Raw genomic sequence first — 15429 nt, forward strand, 5'->3', positions numbered from 1 at the left:
TTTCCTGGCCTGCATGACACTGCTGCAGGGTGGGACTCCTTGTCCTCGTCCTCCAGCAGGGAGCCTGAGGCTGAGCGGGAAGTGTTTTGTCCCAGGTCACACAGCGAGCGCTGCTAGAGCCGGGCCGTGGCCTCACCCTGCGCAGTCCTCCCTGGCTCGACTCCAGACCCTGCTCACCTCACCTCAGGCTGGTGAGGGACAGAGTGTGGGGGGCTGGCAGCGGGCAGGGGCGGCGGTGGGTTCCCCCGTGACTTCCATCTTCCTGGCTTGGGCCTGGCATGGGCCTGGCTTTCTTGGGAGGGTCAGCTGCTGCCTCCAGGCCACTGTTTCCAGGCTATGCCAGGCAGGAGCTGAAGAGGAGAGTTCAAATCTCAGCTCTGCCTCCTCCTTCCTGGTCCCGAGACCCTGGCCAAGTTAGGTCTTTCTTTGAGCTTTCGTTTTCTCTTATAAAGTGGGAGTGCTAAGTCTTCCTTGGAGGTATCCCAGGGATTCGAGAAGATTGCACTATGTGGAAATCTCTGCGCCCATGGCAGGGATCCTGTCATGATGTGAAACCCAGGAGGGCCAGACAGAGCTGGTGTGGCCCCGGGGCTGTATGGCTAAGCTGAGGCTGCCCGGAGGGCATGCTGCCTGTCACAGGGGTGACCCTTACTTGTCACCCTTTGCCCTCTTGGGCGCTGAGTGATTTCTTTCTACTGGGAGTAGGAGTATCTGAACCAGACAGATCTGAGAGACGGCCCACTCGTCATGGTCATTTTACAGATGGGCTGCTGGAGGTCCAGAGAGGAGAAGACCTCCCCACCAAGGTTAACCCCCCCCCGGGCCATCCCCTGCGCCTGGCTCCCGGTGCCGAGTTGAGTGGTCTCACAGTGCCCTCTGCTGCCAGACCCCTGCCTTGCTGGCTGCCCCCTGGTGGCCCCGCAGGCAGAACCACGGGCCTGCATCTGCCCTTTTCCTGGGAGCCTGCGAAGCCCTGAGCGAATCTGTGTCTGGGCCCAGGGTTGCTGCCCTTCACTTCCGCCTCAGCCTGGCCTGGCGTGGCCCAGGGTCGTGGTCGTTCTTTGACAGTGAGGAGACAGAGGCTGCGGCCCCTCCCAGGCCATGCTTCCTTCTCCCCCGCCCCCTGCGGGGACTGGCTTGGGCAGAGGCTGTCTGCCACGCCAAGCTTCCCGCCTAGGCAGGAGGTCAGACCAGAGGGCCTCTTAAGATGCCTTCCAGCTCCAAGATGTGGCAGTACTCTCGAGCCTCCTGTTTACAAGGCGCTTAAAGAAAAATTATTTCCTGTGTCCAAACAAATATGTGTAGCGTTCAGATCCAGTGTTTCCACAAGGTTGTATGGGGCCCGCCAGGCTGGGCCAGGTCAGAGGGGGACAGGGTGTGGGACGCTGGCGCCAGCATGTCCGGGTAGCCCCAGAAGTTGGGTCCAGACCAGCGAGAGGAACCAGGTGAAGCCCCTGCTCACAAGAGCCCTCAGTCGTGGGTGGGCTTTGGGGCCAGGCCTGAAATTCGCTGCCACTTGGCAGCTTGTGCCTCAGTTTCCTCCGCTGTGGACTGGGGCAGGTGACAACAAATCGTTCTCAGAAGGGTCGTGAAGATGGAACGAGGTAAAAACATGAAAGCCCTTCACTGCAGACCTGGCACGTAGTGAGTGCTCAGCGAACACTCGCGATAACCCCCACAGCCGGCAGCAGTGGGGCGCTGGGCGTACAGGTACCGAACTAGGCTCTTCCTGTGTGTTCGCTTAGTTAATCCGCACCACGCCCCGATGAGGCAGGTCCGGTCATTATCCCCACTTTACAGCTACAGAGACCGAGGCACCGGGAGAGGTTGTAACTCGGCTAAAGCCAATTAGCTCCTAAGTCACTGAGGTAGGATCCCAATCCAGGCAATTTAGAATCGACACCCTTAACCACAACTATTATTATAGTGATAATTACAGTAAGAATTATAGTTATTATTCCAAGGGGTGGGGAGCTCCCAGTGCCTGGAGTGGCCGGGCGGGCCCCAGGGATTCCTGCCTGGTGGCTCTGGGCCCCCCTCCGTTTCCCTTCCAGCAGGGAGGGCCCTGGGGAGGAGCAAGGCAGTGGGGAGCAGAGGGGAAGGAGAGGCCTTTTGTGTGCTGGGTACCGGGCAGGACCTCCTGAAGAGGGGAGCCTTGGGGGCCACTGTGGGGCTGGGAATCAGAACCCTGACTTTCTGGCTCAGTTTCTTCTCTGTCTAGCCTGCAGCCACCCCCACGTAGTGCCTGGGTGTCCCCAGCTGCTCTGCGGGTCACTGCCCAGGCACTGGGCTATCAGGCCGATTGGTGTGGGTTGGTCCCTGCCAAAGATGACCCCCTCCCAGCAGTGGAAGGAAGAGCCCATTTCCCAGCAGTGCAGAGGCTGAGGGGTGCGGGCGGGGCGGGAGTGGCCCCCAGGCCCATTGTGTGGGCTCGATAAAGTACGGAAGCTGAGGTTAGAATGGGAGGAAGCCCAGCGCCCGTGGCCCTTTCCCACGGGTGGGGGCTCCAGGCACTGCCTAGCCTGGCCAGTGTGACTGCAGCCGGTGTGTGCGACGGGCCCAGCTTGGGGAGCCCGGGGGAGACTCACTGAGCAATGACCCCGGGCAGCCCTGGTTACAGAGGGCCCCAGCGTTGGGCCACAGGGGCTGAGGCTTGATCGTGGTGACTCTTCCAACTGCCAGGGGGCCGTCACCCCACCTGTGCTGTAGCCAACGAAGCTGAAGCTGAGAGGCTAAGAAACTCTGCCAGAGTCAGGACAAATAGGATCAGTACCTGCTTCCCGCAAACCCGAGCTCTGGAATCACACACCGTAGATGGGTGTGTGCCTGTGTATGCACGTATACACGCGTGTTTACAACCCTGGCGGGGCAGTCTTCTCAGGAAGGAGGTGGCACTTCCCCCGAGACTTTTACTGAAAACATTCAGAATGTGCCCCATCCTTACATTTGAATAGCAGCATCCTCTAGTGGAGAAACACGGGCCTTAAATGCACACAGACCTAGATTCCCGCAGTCACTTCAACTCTGGGTATCTTTGGGCAAGTGGCTTAACTTCTCTGAACCTCTGTTTGCTTTATGGACTTACTCTGAAGATTAATGAGATAGTATCTGGATAATGCCCATTCCGGGGTCTGGTCTATAGTATGAATTCATCCATCCGTCCGTCTGTCCGTTCATCCATTCATCCGTCCATCCGTCCATCCATGGGTGTGTATTCCACTGAGGCTAGTAGCTCCCCCTGTTGGCTATATCTGGAATAAGGCCACTTTTCTTTACAGAATTAAGAGCGCTTTAAGAATTGGCCCATCTTTATTTTACAAATGAGGAAATTGAGGCCCAGGGTGGGACTCATGAGGAATTAGAGCTGAGATGCACACTGGGTGGCATTCTGTCTTGTCTTGGGACATAACGTCCATGCCCAGCCTACTCTGAGCTCTAGCTCCTCTCCCATCCTCAGAGCATTTCCTGGGCTCCTGCCCCAGGGTGGCACTGTTGGGGCCTTGGGTTTCTTCTGGAAGAAGATGGACAAGCGCCAGCAGGGCAAGGGAAACAGGACAGCCCTGAGATGGTGGGAATCTGGAGTGGTCTGGAGAAGAGGAGTGGCAGACTGAGGGGGAAGAGGAGAGAGGCATTCCAGGAAGAGGACACAGCACAGGCAAAGGGGAGGGGAGAGAGGGGTGGGAGAGGTGCAGTCTGTGGGCCGCAGTGGAGCGGAGGGGGTGGGGGATACAGCTGCAAGCTGGGATTCAGGCAGTGAGGGCCTCAAGACTCATTGTTTCCAGTCTGCTTTCCCTCTCTTGATGCATTCATTCATTCGACAAATATTTGTTGAGCTCCTAATCGTGAGGTGCTCACCCCGTGAGGGTGACCCAGGCAGACAGAGGCCTCGCTCATGAGAACTCACAGCCAAGGGGTTCCTGGGTGGCTCAGTCGTTAAGCGTCTGCCTTCGGCTCAGGTCGTGGTCCCAGGGTCCTGGGATCGAGCCCCGCATCGGGCTCCCTGCTCCGCGGGAAGCCTGCTTCTCCCTCTCCCACTCCCCCTGCTTGTGTTCCCTCTCTCACTGTGTCTCTGTCAAATAAATAAAGTCTTTAAAAAAAAAAGAAGAAGAACTCACAGCCAAGCAGAGGGGACAGATTTAGAAAAAGCCCTTTTGAATGTGGCGGGAACCTCAAAAGCGGTGAAGGGGGCACAGCCTTGGTCTTGGGGTCTGGGAGTGCTCCCTAGGTGAGGAGGCATTTAAGTGGCTTACCCGAGGTCTGCTCTTTCCTGAGGCTGGGTCTTGGGAGTAAAGGGAGACGGGAGGGTCACAAAAGCATCCCCCGTGGAAGGTGTAGCCCAGGTAAAGGCCTGAGGTGAGGGGGCAGTTCATGCAAAGACATTCCATTTGTCTGGAGGGCAGGGTCAAGGAGGGAGCTGGACCGGAGAGATAACTGAAGGACTGTAACTGATGTTCAAATGCAACTTCCTGCCCAGCTCCTAAGATGGCAGACCCTGTATATCATGTCACAGAGTTTGGATGTTACCCTGGGGGCACTGGGGAGCCATGGAAGGCTTTAAGGCAGGAGAGCTTCTCTCAGGCTTGTGCGACAATTCACTGTCCACCCTGCTGACCAATCCCAGGTCTCTGCCAAACCTCAGAAGCCCGAGTTAGTCATTAGGATCTTGATTTTTTTTTTTCAAAGATTTTATTTATTTATTTGTCAGAGACAGAGAGCGAGCACAAGCAGGGGGAGGGGCAGGCAGAGGCAGAGGGAGGAGCAGGCTCCCTGCTGAACAAGCAGCCCGATGCGGGACTCGATCCCAGGACCCTGGGATCATGACCTGAGCCGAAGGCAGACGCTTCACCGACTGAGCCACTCAGGCATCCCAGGATCTCGATTTTGAAATTAAGAAATCGAGGCTCACCGAGGGACCATGACTGGCAGAATCCCACTGCAGAAGCCCTCCTGTAGCCCTGCTCTCCAGTCTGCTGTCTCTGGTTCTGCCATCAGTGCTGTGTCTTCGGCTTCTCCCTCGCAAACCGGGCTCCTAGTTGCACTGGGAGGAGACCCCTTTGGCTGGAGGATCTGCCAAGCTGGCCACACTTCATGGACAGACTGTTCCCAGTAATGGGCCTCCCTGTCCCTCACCTGAGGGGTAGGAGCTTTGCAGGAGAGGGGTGGGACAGTTTGCAGGCACCGTTGGATCCCTGAGCCTCTCTTTGCTCAGGCAGCAAGCAGCCTTTGGATGCCCCGACTATAACGTGTCTTTCTTCCACAGATGAGTGGGGCTGACACGGCTGGGGATGATGATGAAGCCTCTCGGAAGAGAAAGAGCAAAAACCTGTACGTTGGAAAGATCCCTGGTCCTCAACCTTGCAGTTAGGGAGGCTCCCCAACCCCCTCTTCTTCCTCTGTCCTCGGGCTTGTCTCTCCTCCAGGGGGACAGGTGGGGAGGAGGGGCTGTGGCCAGTCCTGCCCTAGACAGACACCAGCGAACAACAAGATCTTAAGACTTGCTGGTGGCCCCAGTGTGGGGTCGCTAGGGTCCTGAGCGTCCGACACTGCCCTCAGCATTCATGCAGAGTGAGGCAACATGCTGATTCAGTACTGGAAGCCCCAGGGAACCAAGCAGAGGCAACCAGCTGGGTTGTCCTGGCCCGGGCCCAGCCTCTAAGCCAAGCAGTGGCTGAGTGACCTTGACAAGTGCTTTGCTCCCTGAGAAAGGACACGGGATTCCCCCTTTCTCCTCTTGAGCTCTTGAAGACTAGCAGTCTTTGGCGTTGCCAGGAGGTGGCGCTGCTGGTCCAGGTAGCGTGTCCCATACTCCCCAGCCTTTCGGGCCAGGCTCTGGGGCCTTACACATCCGTTTGGAGGTTTGGAGGTGCCAGTTAAATGAACAGGGTGTGTGTGGGTTCCCCTTAGGCTCCTTGTACACCTGGGCCCAAGGACCTGGAGACTAGGGGCGGGATGGAGAGGAGGTGGTGGGGCACACGGTGGCCCCCAGAGGGAGTCCTCCTCCCCTCCAGCTTGTGTAGTGCCCACCATTATTTACCAGTTGGGCCTGGGCGGGGAGGACAGGGTCTTCCCAGATGCCTCCTATAGCCGTTTTCCTGGCCTCTACTTTGGCTAGCGTCCACTACTCTAGAAACTCTTTCTCCCCCAGCTCCTCGGGCCTCTCCAGGTTCCTGTGGCAACTGTAGGCTCCTCTCACTCTGCAGCCAGGAGCAATCCCGCCTTCTAGGGCAGGTAACAGGCATCAAAAATAGCCCTTTGGTCCAGGTATCACCAAAGCTGCTGGGGTGTTGCTCCCAGGGGTACAGCAGTGGCAGGCCGTGGAGGGTGGGCATCTGGGGATGCTGGGGCTGTCCTGGGCCGGTCCTAACTCTAGCCTCCCTTCAGGGTGGGTGCTGCCTTTTGAATGTCTGAAGCTCACATTCTTAAAAGCTTCATCGAGGACTCTTAGAATCTGGGATAACAATAAAAATAACTAATCTTTATTGTGCCAGGCACTGTTCTGTGCGCATTCCATATATTATCTAATTTAATCTTTACCATTGTTTTTATTTTACATTTCCTTTTTCTTCTTACATACCCTATTTGACCAATGAGTAAACTGAAACAAAAAGAAGGTACTTGTCTCCAGTCCCACAGCAAGTGTGTGGCCGAGTGGGGATCGGATACCTGGTGTGCTGGCTCTAATATTATAAATATAAATACATATATATATATTTTTTTTTTTTTTTCTTCAGAGCCTGTTATATTGAAGCTCAGTGTAGAGTGTTCTGAAGGAGGTTCACAGCAGCCCTGCTGTGTAGCCTTTGAGCCCCTAGTGATGAGAGTCCATTCCCCAGAGGCCACCCATTCCATTTCTTCATGGCTCTGACTGAAGGAAAAGTGCTCCTTTAGCTTCCTCTTGTGGGTCCCTGTTTTGCCTTCTGGACCCACGTGGGAACACTCGGGGCCCGTCTGAGCTCTGCCATCCTGTCAGACAGACCACTACGTCCCAGGAAGTCAAATGCTGGCACCCTAGTCACCCCTGGGGTGGCATTCTGAGGGCCCCAGTCCTCACCCAGAAGACTGCCAATCCCTGGACTCCTTGGCCTTAGTTCCTTGGCTTGGACTTTCTAGAGCAGGGTCCCCATCCCTGGGCAGCTGCCGCAGACCCTCAGGACACAGTGGGCCGCCACTCCCTTCTCTCTCTCTCCTGAGCACTTCTGCCCCAGGCAATGTGCTAAAACTTTATGCGCATTTTCTCCTTGCTTCTCACAACAACCCCAGCAGATGGTAGGTACTATTATCATCCCTGTTTGATGGATGGGAAAATTTGACGTTCTGAGAGGTGAGCTGACTTGACCAAGAGCACACAGTTGGCAACTGCTGGAGCTGGGATTTGAACCCAAGGCTGTGCGGTTGCAGAGCTTCACACTTAACCTCCACGGGGCACCGCCTCCCTCACCGACTCACCCAGGGTGTCCCGGGGGTCTTAATGCCGCTTTAAGCTCCAGTAACTTCAGAAGTATAAATACTACAAACTTAACAAACACCCATTTGAAAGTTGAATCATTTAAATTTCTTCTACACTTCGTTAGCTTTGTGATTTTGCCAACGCATTTTTTAACTTTTGGTTTCAGTCAGCATTTTTTTTATCGTTGATCAGCAGAACAGAGACCAAAACTTAAAATTAAAAAAAAAAAAAATGTATCGTTCAAAAATCACAACACTCAATGTGCATTAAAAAATTACGTAATTAAAATTCCAAATGACATTTTGGGAAGTTTATAGGACTTGTGCTCCTGAAGTTATCCGAGCTTGAAACTGTACTCAGACTTGGGGGACATCCTCTTGCACATTCCTGGATGCTTGTATCCAAAGCCAGTGACTGAGGCCGAGGCCGGCTGCCAGGAGCTATCCCGGAGGTGCCCAGGGTAGGGGGTCCAGCGACAGGGGGGGCAAACGTGAGCATGGGGCATTTAACCCCTTTCTTGCCAGCAGCTTTGGCCAGTCCCCAAATCGGCTGCCTCCTGGGGGAGTGGCAAGGCTAAAAATGCTTCCTGGCTAAAAATAGCCAGGCCTGCCACCCTGGTGGGCAGAGCACTCCCCCCTCCCTCCCAGCAATTTGCTGCCTTGTTTTCTCCTTCCCCCGGCGCTGCCACGGCAACGGGGAGGCCGGTCACAAAGAACTCGGTCGGGCCCTCGGGCCCCAGAGGCCGGCCCTTGCAGACACATGCCCCTTTCACGGGCTCCCTCTCGGGGTTGGCCGGGAGGGATTTTTTTTTTTTTTTTTTTCCGCTCCCTGTGCTGGTCCCTCCCATTTCCTGGCTCCTCCTGTCTGAGTCCCAGCCCGGCCTGTGCCTGGGAGCCCCAGTCATCCGGCTGGGATCCCGGCGAACGAACACTTGGCTGCAGCCCGCGCCGCCCCGGGACGCAGGGAGGGGAAGAGGGAACCTGGGGGCTGCTCCCTGCAGACCGTCCCGGGCCCCAAGGTGGGGGGCCCTACAGAGATGCTCCGAGGCATGTACCTCACGCGCAACGGGAACCTACAGAGGCGGCACACGATGAAGGAGTAGGTGCCTCTGCCCCCCGGCGCGCACCCTTCCCACCCTGAGTGTGCAGGGGCCGAGCGCGCCAGGCTGACTGACCCCCTTCTCTGCTTCTGCCCCCAGAGCCAAGGACATGAAGAACAAGCTGGGCATCTTCAGGCGGAGGAACGAGTCCCCCGGGGCCCAACCAGCGGGCAAGGCAGACAAAATGGTGAAGTCATTCAAGTAGGTCCTCTCTGCACCCCGGGGCCCCTCGGGCGCTCGCTGGTCCCCAGGGGAGCAGGGCTGGCGGTGGGGTCAGATGGAAAGGGGTTTTTGGGCTTGATCCAGCTCTGAGTTGGACGGCGGCTGTCTTTGAGGGAGCCTGGTACCTGGCAAGCCCTCAAGGGGGACAGACTCTCTGGGAAGGCCGGCCGGGCAGGGGCAGAGGCGATGGGGCCCAAAGAGAGGGGCTGGGCTCCCCAGCTGGGCTCGGCCGCTGCCCAGGCCAAGGGCAGCTAACAGAGACCGCCCCCCCCCCCCACTTCCCCGAACCTCACGGTGCCTCACTCTGCCCCTTCCCTCGCCCCTCAGGCCCACCTCAGAGGAAGCCCTCAAGTGGGGCGAGTCCTTGGAGAAGCTGCTGCTTCACAAATGTAAGTGGGGGCCAGCTGGCCTGCTCCCCTCCCTGCGTGATCTCCCTCCCTTCCCGTTCCTGCTCGCCCAGGCCCAGAGCGTGTGTCTGCTCCCAGAGAGGTGGCCTTTCCCTCGTTCCTGGGTCCCGTCGGGTGTCCCTGCCGTTGGGAGAGGCCGAGGCCCTTGCGCTGGCCTTGGAGCTGGCTTCGGCCAGGCCCTCCCTGTCCGGGGCAGCCGGCAGTGCCTGCAAGAGGCCCGGGGCCTGTGTGCTCACACCCAGATTCCCAGAATAACAATAAACATTTCCACATACCGAGGGCTTCCACTGGGCCACATGTGCTCCGCATCTCGTGGGCAGGATCCCCTCCGATCCTCACAGGGCTCCAGGAGATAGACTCATGACCCCCATTTTACAGATGAGGGAACTGAGGCACAGACGGCAGAGACGTGGCCAAGGCCCACAGAGAGGCAGTGGCAGGGGTGGGTCCACATCCCAGGGGCTCCTGGCTCTTTGAAGTGGTTATCTTACTAAGCTCCCAACATCTGCACCCTCAAAGGCCCCTGGAGGGGAGGTTGGGGGGTCCAGAAGGCAGAAGGGGCTCGTTCTGCCTCTCACCCCGGGGCCTGGGCTTCTCGTCACAGATGGCTTAGCAGTGTTCCAGGCCTTCCTTCGCACCGAGTTTAGTGAGGAGAACCTGGAATTCTGGCTGGCATGTGAGGACTTCAAGAAGGTCAAGTCACAGTCCAAGATGGCGGCCAAGGCCAAGAAGATCTTCGCTGAGTACATTGCAATCCAGGCGTGCAAGGAGGTAAGGCCTCAGGCTGGGCCCTTGGGTGCCCCAGCCCCATCCCCATCCCCAGTGGCCTCTCAGTGATCACAGGTACCTGGCTGCCTCAGCAAGGAGCTCAGGAAGGGGAGAGGCCAGAGTGACTCTTGGGGACCATGTGTCCAGGGTGGAGAGGAAGCAAGCTGGGGCCCTGGGAGGAACAGAGTTCTGTCGGTACCAGAAATGGGCACTGTCGAGGCACTGCGTGCCGGGCATACACCAAGCCCTTTATGGATGCACTCTTTGATTTGATCCTCATGACAACCTGTAAAATGGGTTTAATATTATCATCATTTGAAAAATGAGGAGACAGTCTCAGAGAGCCTAGCTCGGAGTCGCTACCATCTAGTGAGTGCTTACTGAGGGCCAGGCACTGTATGCAGACTCGCAGTGGGTGATCTGTTGATTGACTCCATATCTCTTTACCATGGATGACCTTGTTTCGTCTTTGGCACTCTGAGGAGTGTACCATCCTTCCTTGCCTACAGATAAAACAAGGGGGCCTCAGAGCACTTAGGTGATCTGCTCAGGGTCACATGCCTAGCTACGGCACTGCTGGAATTCCAACCAGGCAGTCTGACCTCAGAGGTGGTATGTCCAGGCCCTATAAACTACCCGCCTTAGAGTGAGTGACCGAGCCAGGACTTGAATCGCTGCCCCGAGGGTCTCCACTCTGAGACTTAAGACATGGAACAGAGGGGCTTGGAGGTGAAGGGCTGGGGAGGTCCCATTCCTGGCCCCCCGTGCCCAGGGTCAGCCCCGTGCCAGTGGACCTGACCATACTGCCCTCTGCCCCCACAGGTCAACCTGGACTCCTACACACGGGAGCACACCAAGGACAACCTGCAGAGTGTCACCCGCGGCTGCTTCGATCTGGCGCAGAAGCGCATCTTCGGGCTCATGGAAAAGGACTCCTACCCACGCTTCCTCCGCTCTGACCTCTACCTGGACCTCATTAACCAGAAGAAGATGAGTCCCCCGCTTTAGGGGCTGACTGGGTAGAGCTCCGTGTTCACACCAGGCGGGCTGGGCCCCCTTCCCACCTGCCTCTCTCCCTCTGCGACGGAGGGGGCAAGCAAGCCCCCGGAGCCTGCGTCTCCGGACAGACAGACGGACATTCGGATGAGAGGCCTGGACCAAGGGAGGCCCAGGCCACTGGAGGAGTAGAAGGACTGGCCCCGTTGGGTCCACACTGCCCCGGTACGAGGGGGCCCGAGGGCCCTGGCAGGTCAGGGGCCCTGGCTGAGCCAGATCCGGAGCTGCTGTTCCGTGCTGCGTGGGCTCAGCATTGACCAAGTTCCTGAAAGAACTGGCTGATGGGGCAGGGGGCCTAGCTGTGGGCTCCAGGGCTCTCCAGGGGGGGCCGCTGGGACTCGCAGCTCAGACCCCGTGCCTTGAGTTTTATTTATTTAAACAGTAGTCGGATGCTTGGCACGTTGTCCTGTAATAGGAAATTTTTGCCTCATCGGTTTTCCTAATTTACAAGTGCAATATTTTAACCAACGCCTTGTGAAAAAGCCACCTCACCGAGAGGGTGGACACCACTTCCCAGTTTTAGGGGATTTGCTTGTCCCAGGCACCGTGGCAGGCAGCTGGGCCTTCCAGACTGATGAGGCCTGGAGGGGCAGGTGCTGCCGTGTGACCTTGCACAGGAATCCCGCACTCCCCAAGGGAGGTGTCCCTCAGGGGCTCTGGGAAAGCATGGCACCCTCAGACCACACAGCAGCCGAGTTCTGGAACAAATAAAAGGCCTGTGTTATTTCTTGTTCTTGCCCCTTTCTGTTTGTTTCTGGGTTTGAGCTTTCCCAAGGTGGACTGGGGCTGGGGCTGGGGGTCAATCCGGCGGCTTCTCCTCTCTTGCCATCACCCGCCTCCCATCCCAGAGCCACACACATGATCTTCCGGGCTCGTGGCTCCCTGACAGGCTGTTTCCCTGTGCTAGGCACTCTGCCATGCTCATTCCATGTAATTACCTCTCCCCTTCTCCACCAGCCTGGGAGATGGGGGGTTATGCCCGTTTCACAGATGAGGAGAGTGAAGCACAGACAGGGTGGGTGACTCGTCCAAGGTCATACGGCTGGCAAGTGGCAGAGACAGGGTTCTGCCTAAGCCCTGCTGGCTACCAAGTCTGTGCTCTGGATTGCTGTCCCCTGCTTGCCACAGGACAGAGTTCTAGCTTGGCCACCAGCTGGCTACATTCCTCTGCCCACCACACCCTGAGATTCCAGTGGAACTTTCAGGTGGCACAGGGCTGGTTGGTGGAGGTGGACAAGGCTAGCCTCTCAGGCTGCAGATGGGCCGGCCCGTGGACGCCGTTAGGACAGAGGTAAGAGCTGGGCAGGTGACAAGAAGTAGGGCTTACAGAGACCCCCTCTGTGTCCCAGAGGAAGGCTTCCCACTCCGTGCCTAACTGGAGACGCAAATTTAGGCAAGGCCTGGAGGCCCCAGACCACTTGCCTGGAGGAGGTAGAAGAGAGCCTGGAACCCAGGCCAAGCTGACGCCAGAGCTGGCCCCCACTGCCCCCACATACAGCCTGCCAGGGTCTGGGGGGCACTGCCCGGAGTGGGGCCTGGCCCAGCAGGGCTGACTTCCATGCAGCCGGAGGGAATTGGTGCAGGAGGGGCTGGGCCCCATCTCCCTGGATCTTGTTCCCTGCCTGGGGTCCTGGGTTCAGGTCTGCCCACCTTGACTTGGAAACACAAAGGACATGGGGCTTTGTAGCCACTCTCCTCTGTGCCTCCCCTTGCTGTTTGCCCTGGAGGCCTAACCTAGGGCCAGGCATACAGTAGGTGCTCAGTACATGTTCCAGCCTTTTTTTCTAGCACTGGGAGTATGAGCTCTTCCAGGAGTGGAGCTGGGTCTGGCACTGGACCCGGCCTGAGCCTTGTTGGGCCTTGTAATCAGTGAAGGACTTGCCTGCCCCGGAGACCCCAGAGCCTCAATGAGGCTGGAAGGACAGCGAGGGGCAGAGATGTGCCCCTAAACAGAGCAAGGCCACCTCACAGGTGTCATCCAGGCCTGAGATTTGGGGACCTGACAGCTTGGGAAAACAGGCCCGGAGGGGACCACAGTACCACTGCTGTTCCTTCCAAAATGGCTAGTGGCCGAGCTGACAGTGGAGCTCAGGACTTGAGTCCCAGCCCAGCCCGGCCTCTCTGTGGTGTCTTCCCCTTGGAGGAGACACTGTGGGCCTGAAGAGACTCACCTTCCCCTTTCTTCAGGGTCCAGGGATTTAGCTTAGGGCCAAGCCCTCCACCTTCCCACCCCCAAGTTGCCATGGAAACAGAAGTCCCGTAGAGCAAAGTCAGACAGATGGAATTCCCATTTCCGAAGGCCCCGCTGCCTGGTTTCCATTACTCACACGGGGTCTCTTGCTTGGCCCAGAGCAGCTGTGGTTGTGCTGAGCATCCAGAGAGCGGGCTGGAGAGGTGCCTGGGTCCTCCTGCCCTGGGCCCTGCCTGGGCTCCCTGGGGACCATCACCTTTACAGTGTACGGGCTGCTCCCCATTTATTTTTATTTTTTAAGATTTTATTTATTTATTTGACAGAGAGAGACACAGCGAGAGAGGGAACACAAGCAGGGGGAGCGGGAGAGGGAGAAGCAGGCTTCCCACGGAGCAGGGAGCCCGACGTGGGGCTCGATCCCAGGACCCTGGGATCATGACCTGAGCCAAAGGCAGACACTTAATGACTGAGCCACCCAGGCGCCCCCCTGCCTTTTTTTTAAACATGCGAGGAAGGAGCAGGCCCCTTGCTCTCTGTCTGGCAATCCCAGGCTGGTCAGTGTGGGATATGAGGGCTGTGAGGTCCTCATGTCCAGGTCCCTTCCCATTCCGCAGATGGGAAGACTGAGGCGGCGGGAGAGAAGCAGCACTGCATAGAGGCGAAAGGCCTGGGCCCTGGCTCCATTGCTTACTACTAGCTCTAAATCTCTGAAAAAATCACGTCACCTCTCTTTGCCTCAGTTTTGTCATCTGTAAATAGTGCATACTGGCACCTTTCCCAGGGCTTTGGTGACTAAGTGAGGTGGTGCTGGCAGCTTAGTGACATCATCACTCAGGGTCACGGGGAGGTGGAAAGCTCGTGCTCAAGTGGTCCAGGCCCTGGGCTCTCCCATGATCAGAGTGGACAGGGAGCCTCCAGTCTCAGTCCCCAGATCGCCGTCCTTCCAGGAACATTCAGCTAGAGGACAAAGCCAGCCTATTCCAGGGAGTGTCAGAAACAGCCTGTCCTTGCACCACTGCCCAGTCAGCCTGGTTGGGAGCCGCTGGGGTCAGCTTGCAAATAGGCTGTGAAGGGTGGAAAGGGGAAAGGGCACGGTTGGATGCCAGTGGGAGGGGACTCAGCGTTGGCCTGCCTGTGACAAACTTCGTCCGACTCCTTTTGGGCGGGTCATCCCTCATGCTCTTGGCCTCTTGGCCCAGCTTGGGGCAGATAGGGCCTCCGAGACTCTCCAGCCTGGAAGAGACCACCTGGTCTAAACTGCTGTCTCATGCTTGCGTCCCTTCTTGGGTTCCTGCTTGCATCTCTCCTGTGACAGGGAGCTCATTACCTCACAAGGCAGCTCAGAAGGGCCTGGGAGCATCTGGGGGTTCTAAAATTCTTTCCCTGTGAAGTCAGGATCCTGGGGTGGGGTGGGGTGAGAGGGGCAGGTCAGCAGTAACCCCTCTGAGTCTCCCACCTGGATAGCCTCCTCCAGGCTCCCTGATTCTCTGGTTTCACTCCTCTCTCCTCCCCCCACCTTCACCAAACTCCTCTTCGCTCCCCACCCCTATGTCTCTGCCTTTCTCCTCTGCTCCCTTTGCCTACTGTCTCCTCCCTAGGTCCCTCTGCCATCCTACTCTAGAAAGTCTCCCCGATTCACCCCTCTGCTGCATCCTCTCCCTCAGTGCTCTCCAGCCCTCAGGCAACAGACCCTGGGCTGCAGACAAGTGCTCTTGTGCTCTTGTTTTGCTCACCATCGGCAACATCTGTGAAACATCTGGCTCTGCCTATCCTCTCCCTGGCAGGGCCAGGCAGGAGGAAAGGGGGTACCCTGGGTCCCTGCCGCCAGGGTGCCCCTTCCTTGGGTTGGAGGAGACAGTGGGGGTGAGGAAGAGGTTCGGGGCTGGTCCAGGCCTGCTCAGCACGGATGAGAGTGGGGCTTGGGGGAGGGCAGTGTCAGCTGCAGATAAAAAAATCGTATCTCCGGCCACACGAGGCACACACCAAGGGCATCCCATGCCTTATCTCCATCAGTCCTCACGTCAGGCTCGGAGAGGTGCTGAGTATTGTTTTTCCTTTACCAGTGAGGAAGTTCACGTTCAGGGAAAGTGGAAAAGTATGCTGTAGCTGAGCAGAGACTGCGAGCCCAATCCCTAACGTCCAGGCAGCCTCACCTCCAGCCGGTCAGAGGGAATTGGCGGAGAGCACAGGTTCTCCTGGCCTTCAGGACGAGCTTGTCTAAGGAAGGTCATGAGCTTCA

The 15429-nt window shown here is 57.5% G+C and overlaps 1 protein-coding gene across 7 annotated transcripts in view; it reads left to right on the top strand.

Moving 5' to 3' along the window:
* RGS3 (regulator of G protein signaling 3) overlaps positions 1-11732 on the top strand; it is a 117541-nt gene extending 105809 nt beyond the window's left edge. For 5 of the 7 annotated variants that reach the window (XM_064579320.1, XM_045882984.3, XM_045882980.2 and 2 more), the window contains 5 exons: positions 5261-5325; positions 8646-8747; positions 9096-9157; positions 9780-9946; positions 10766-11732. In XM_064579320.1, the coding sequence (XP_064435390.1) occupies positions 5261-5325; positions 8646-8747; positions 9096-9157; positions 9780-9946; positions 10766-10951 (582 nt within the window). In that variant the 3' untranslated portion in view covers positions 10952-11732. Of the gene's footprint in view, positions 1-5260; positions 5326-6145; positions 8546-8645; positions 8748-9095; positions 9158-9779; positions 9947-10765 lie in introns of those variants that run through there. The other 2 variants (XM_045882983.3, XM_064579321.1) reach the window with 2 other exon arrangements.
* The last annotated feature ends 3697 nt before the right edge of the window (positions 11733-15429 follow it).

This window comes from Mirounga angustirostris, unplaced genomic scaffold (genome assembly GCF_029215605.1).
Source record: "Mirounga angustirostris isolate CCGP_5_RB_7025 unplaced genomic scaffold, mMirAng1.0.hap1 SCAF_15, whole genome shotgun sequence".
Lineage (NCBI taxonomy): Eukaryota > Metazoa > Chordata > Mammalia > Carnivora > Phocidae > Mirounga > Mirounga angustirostris.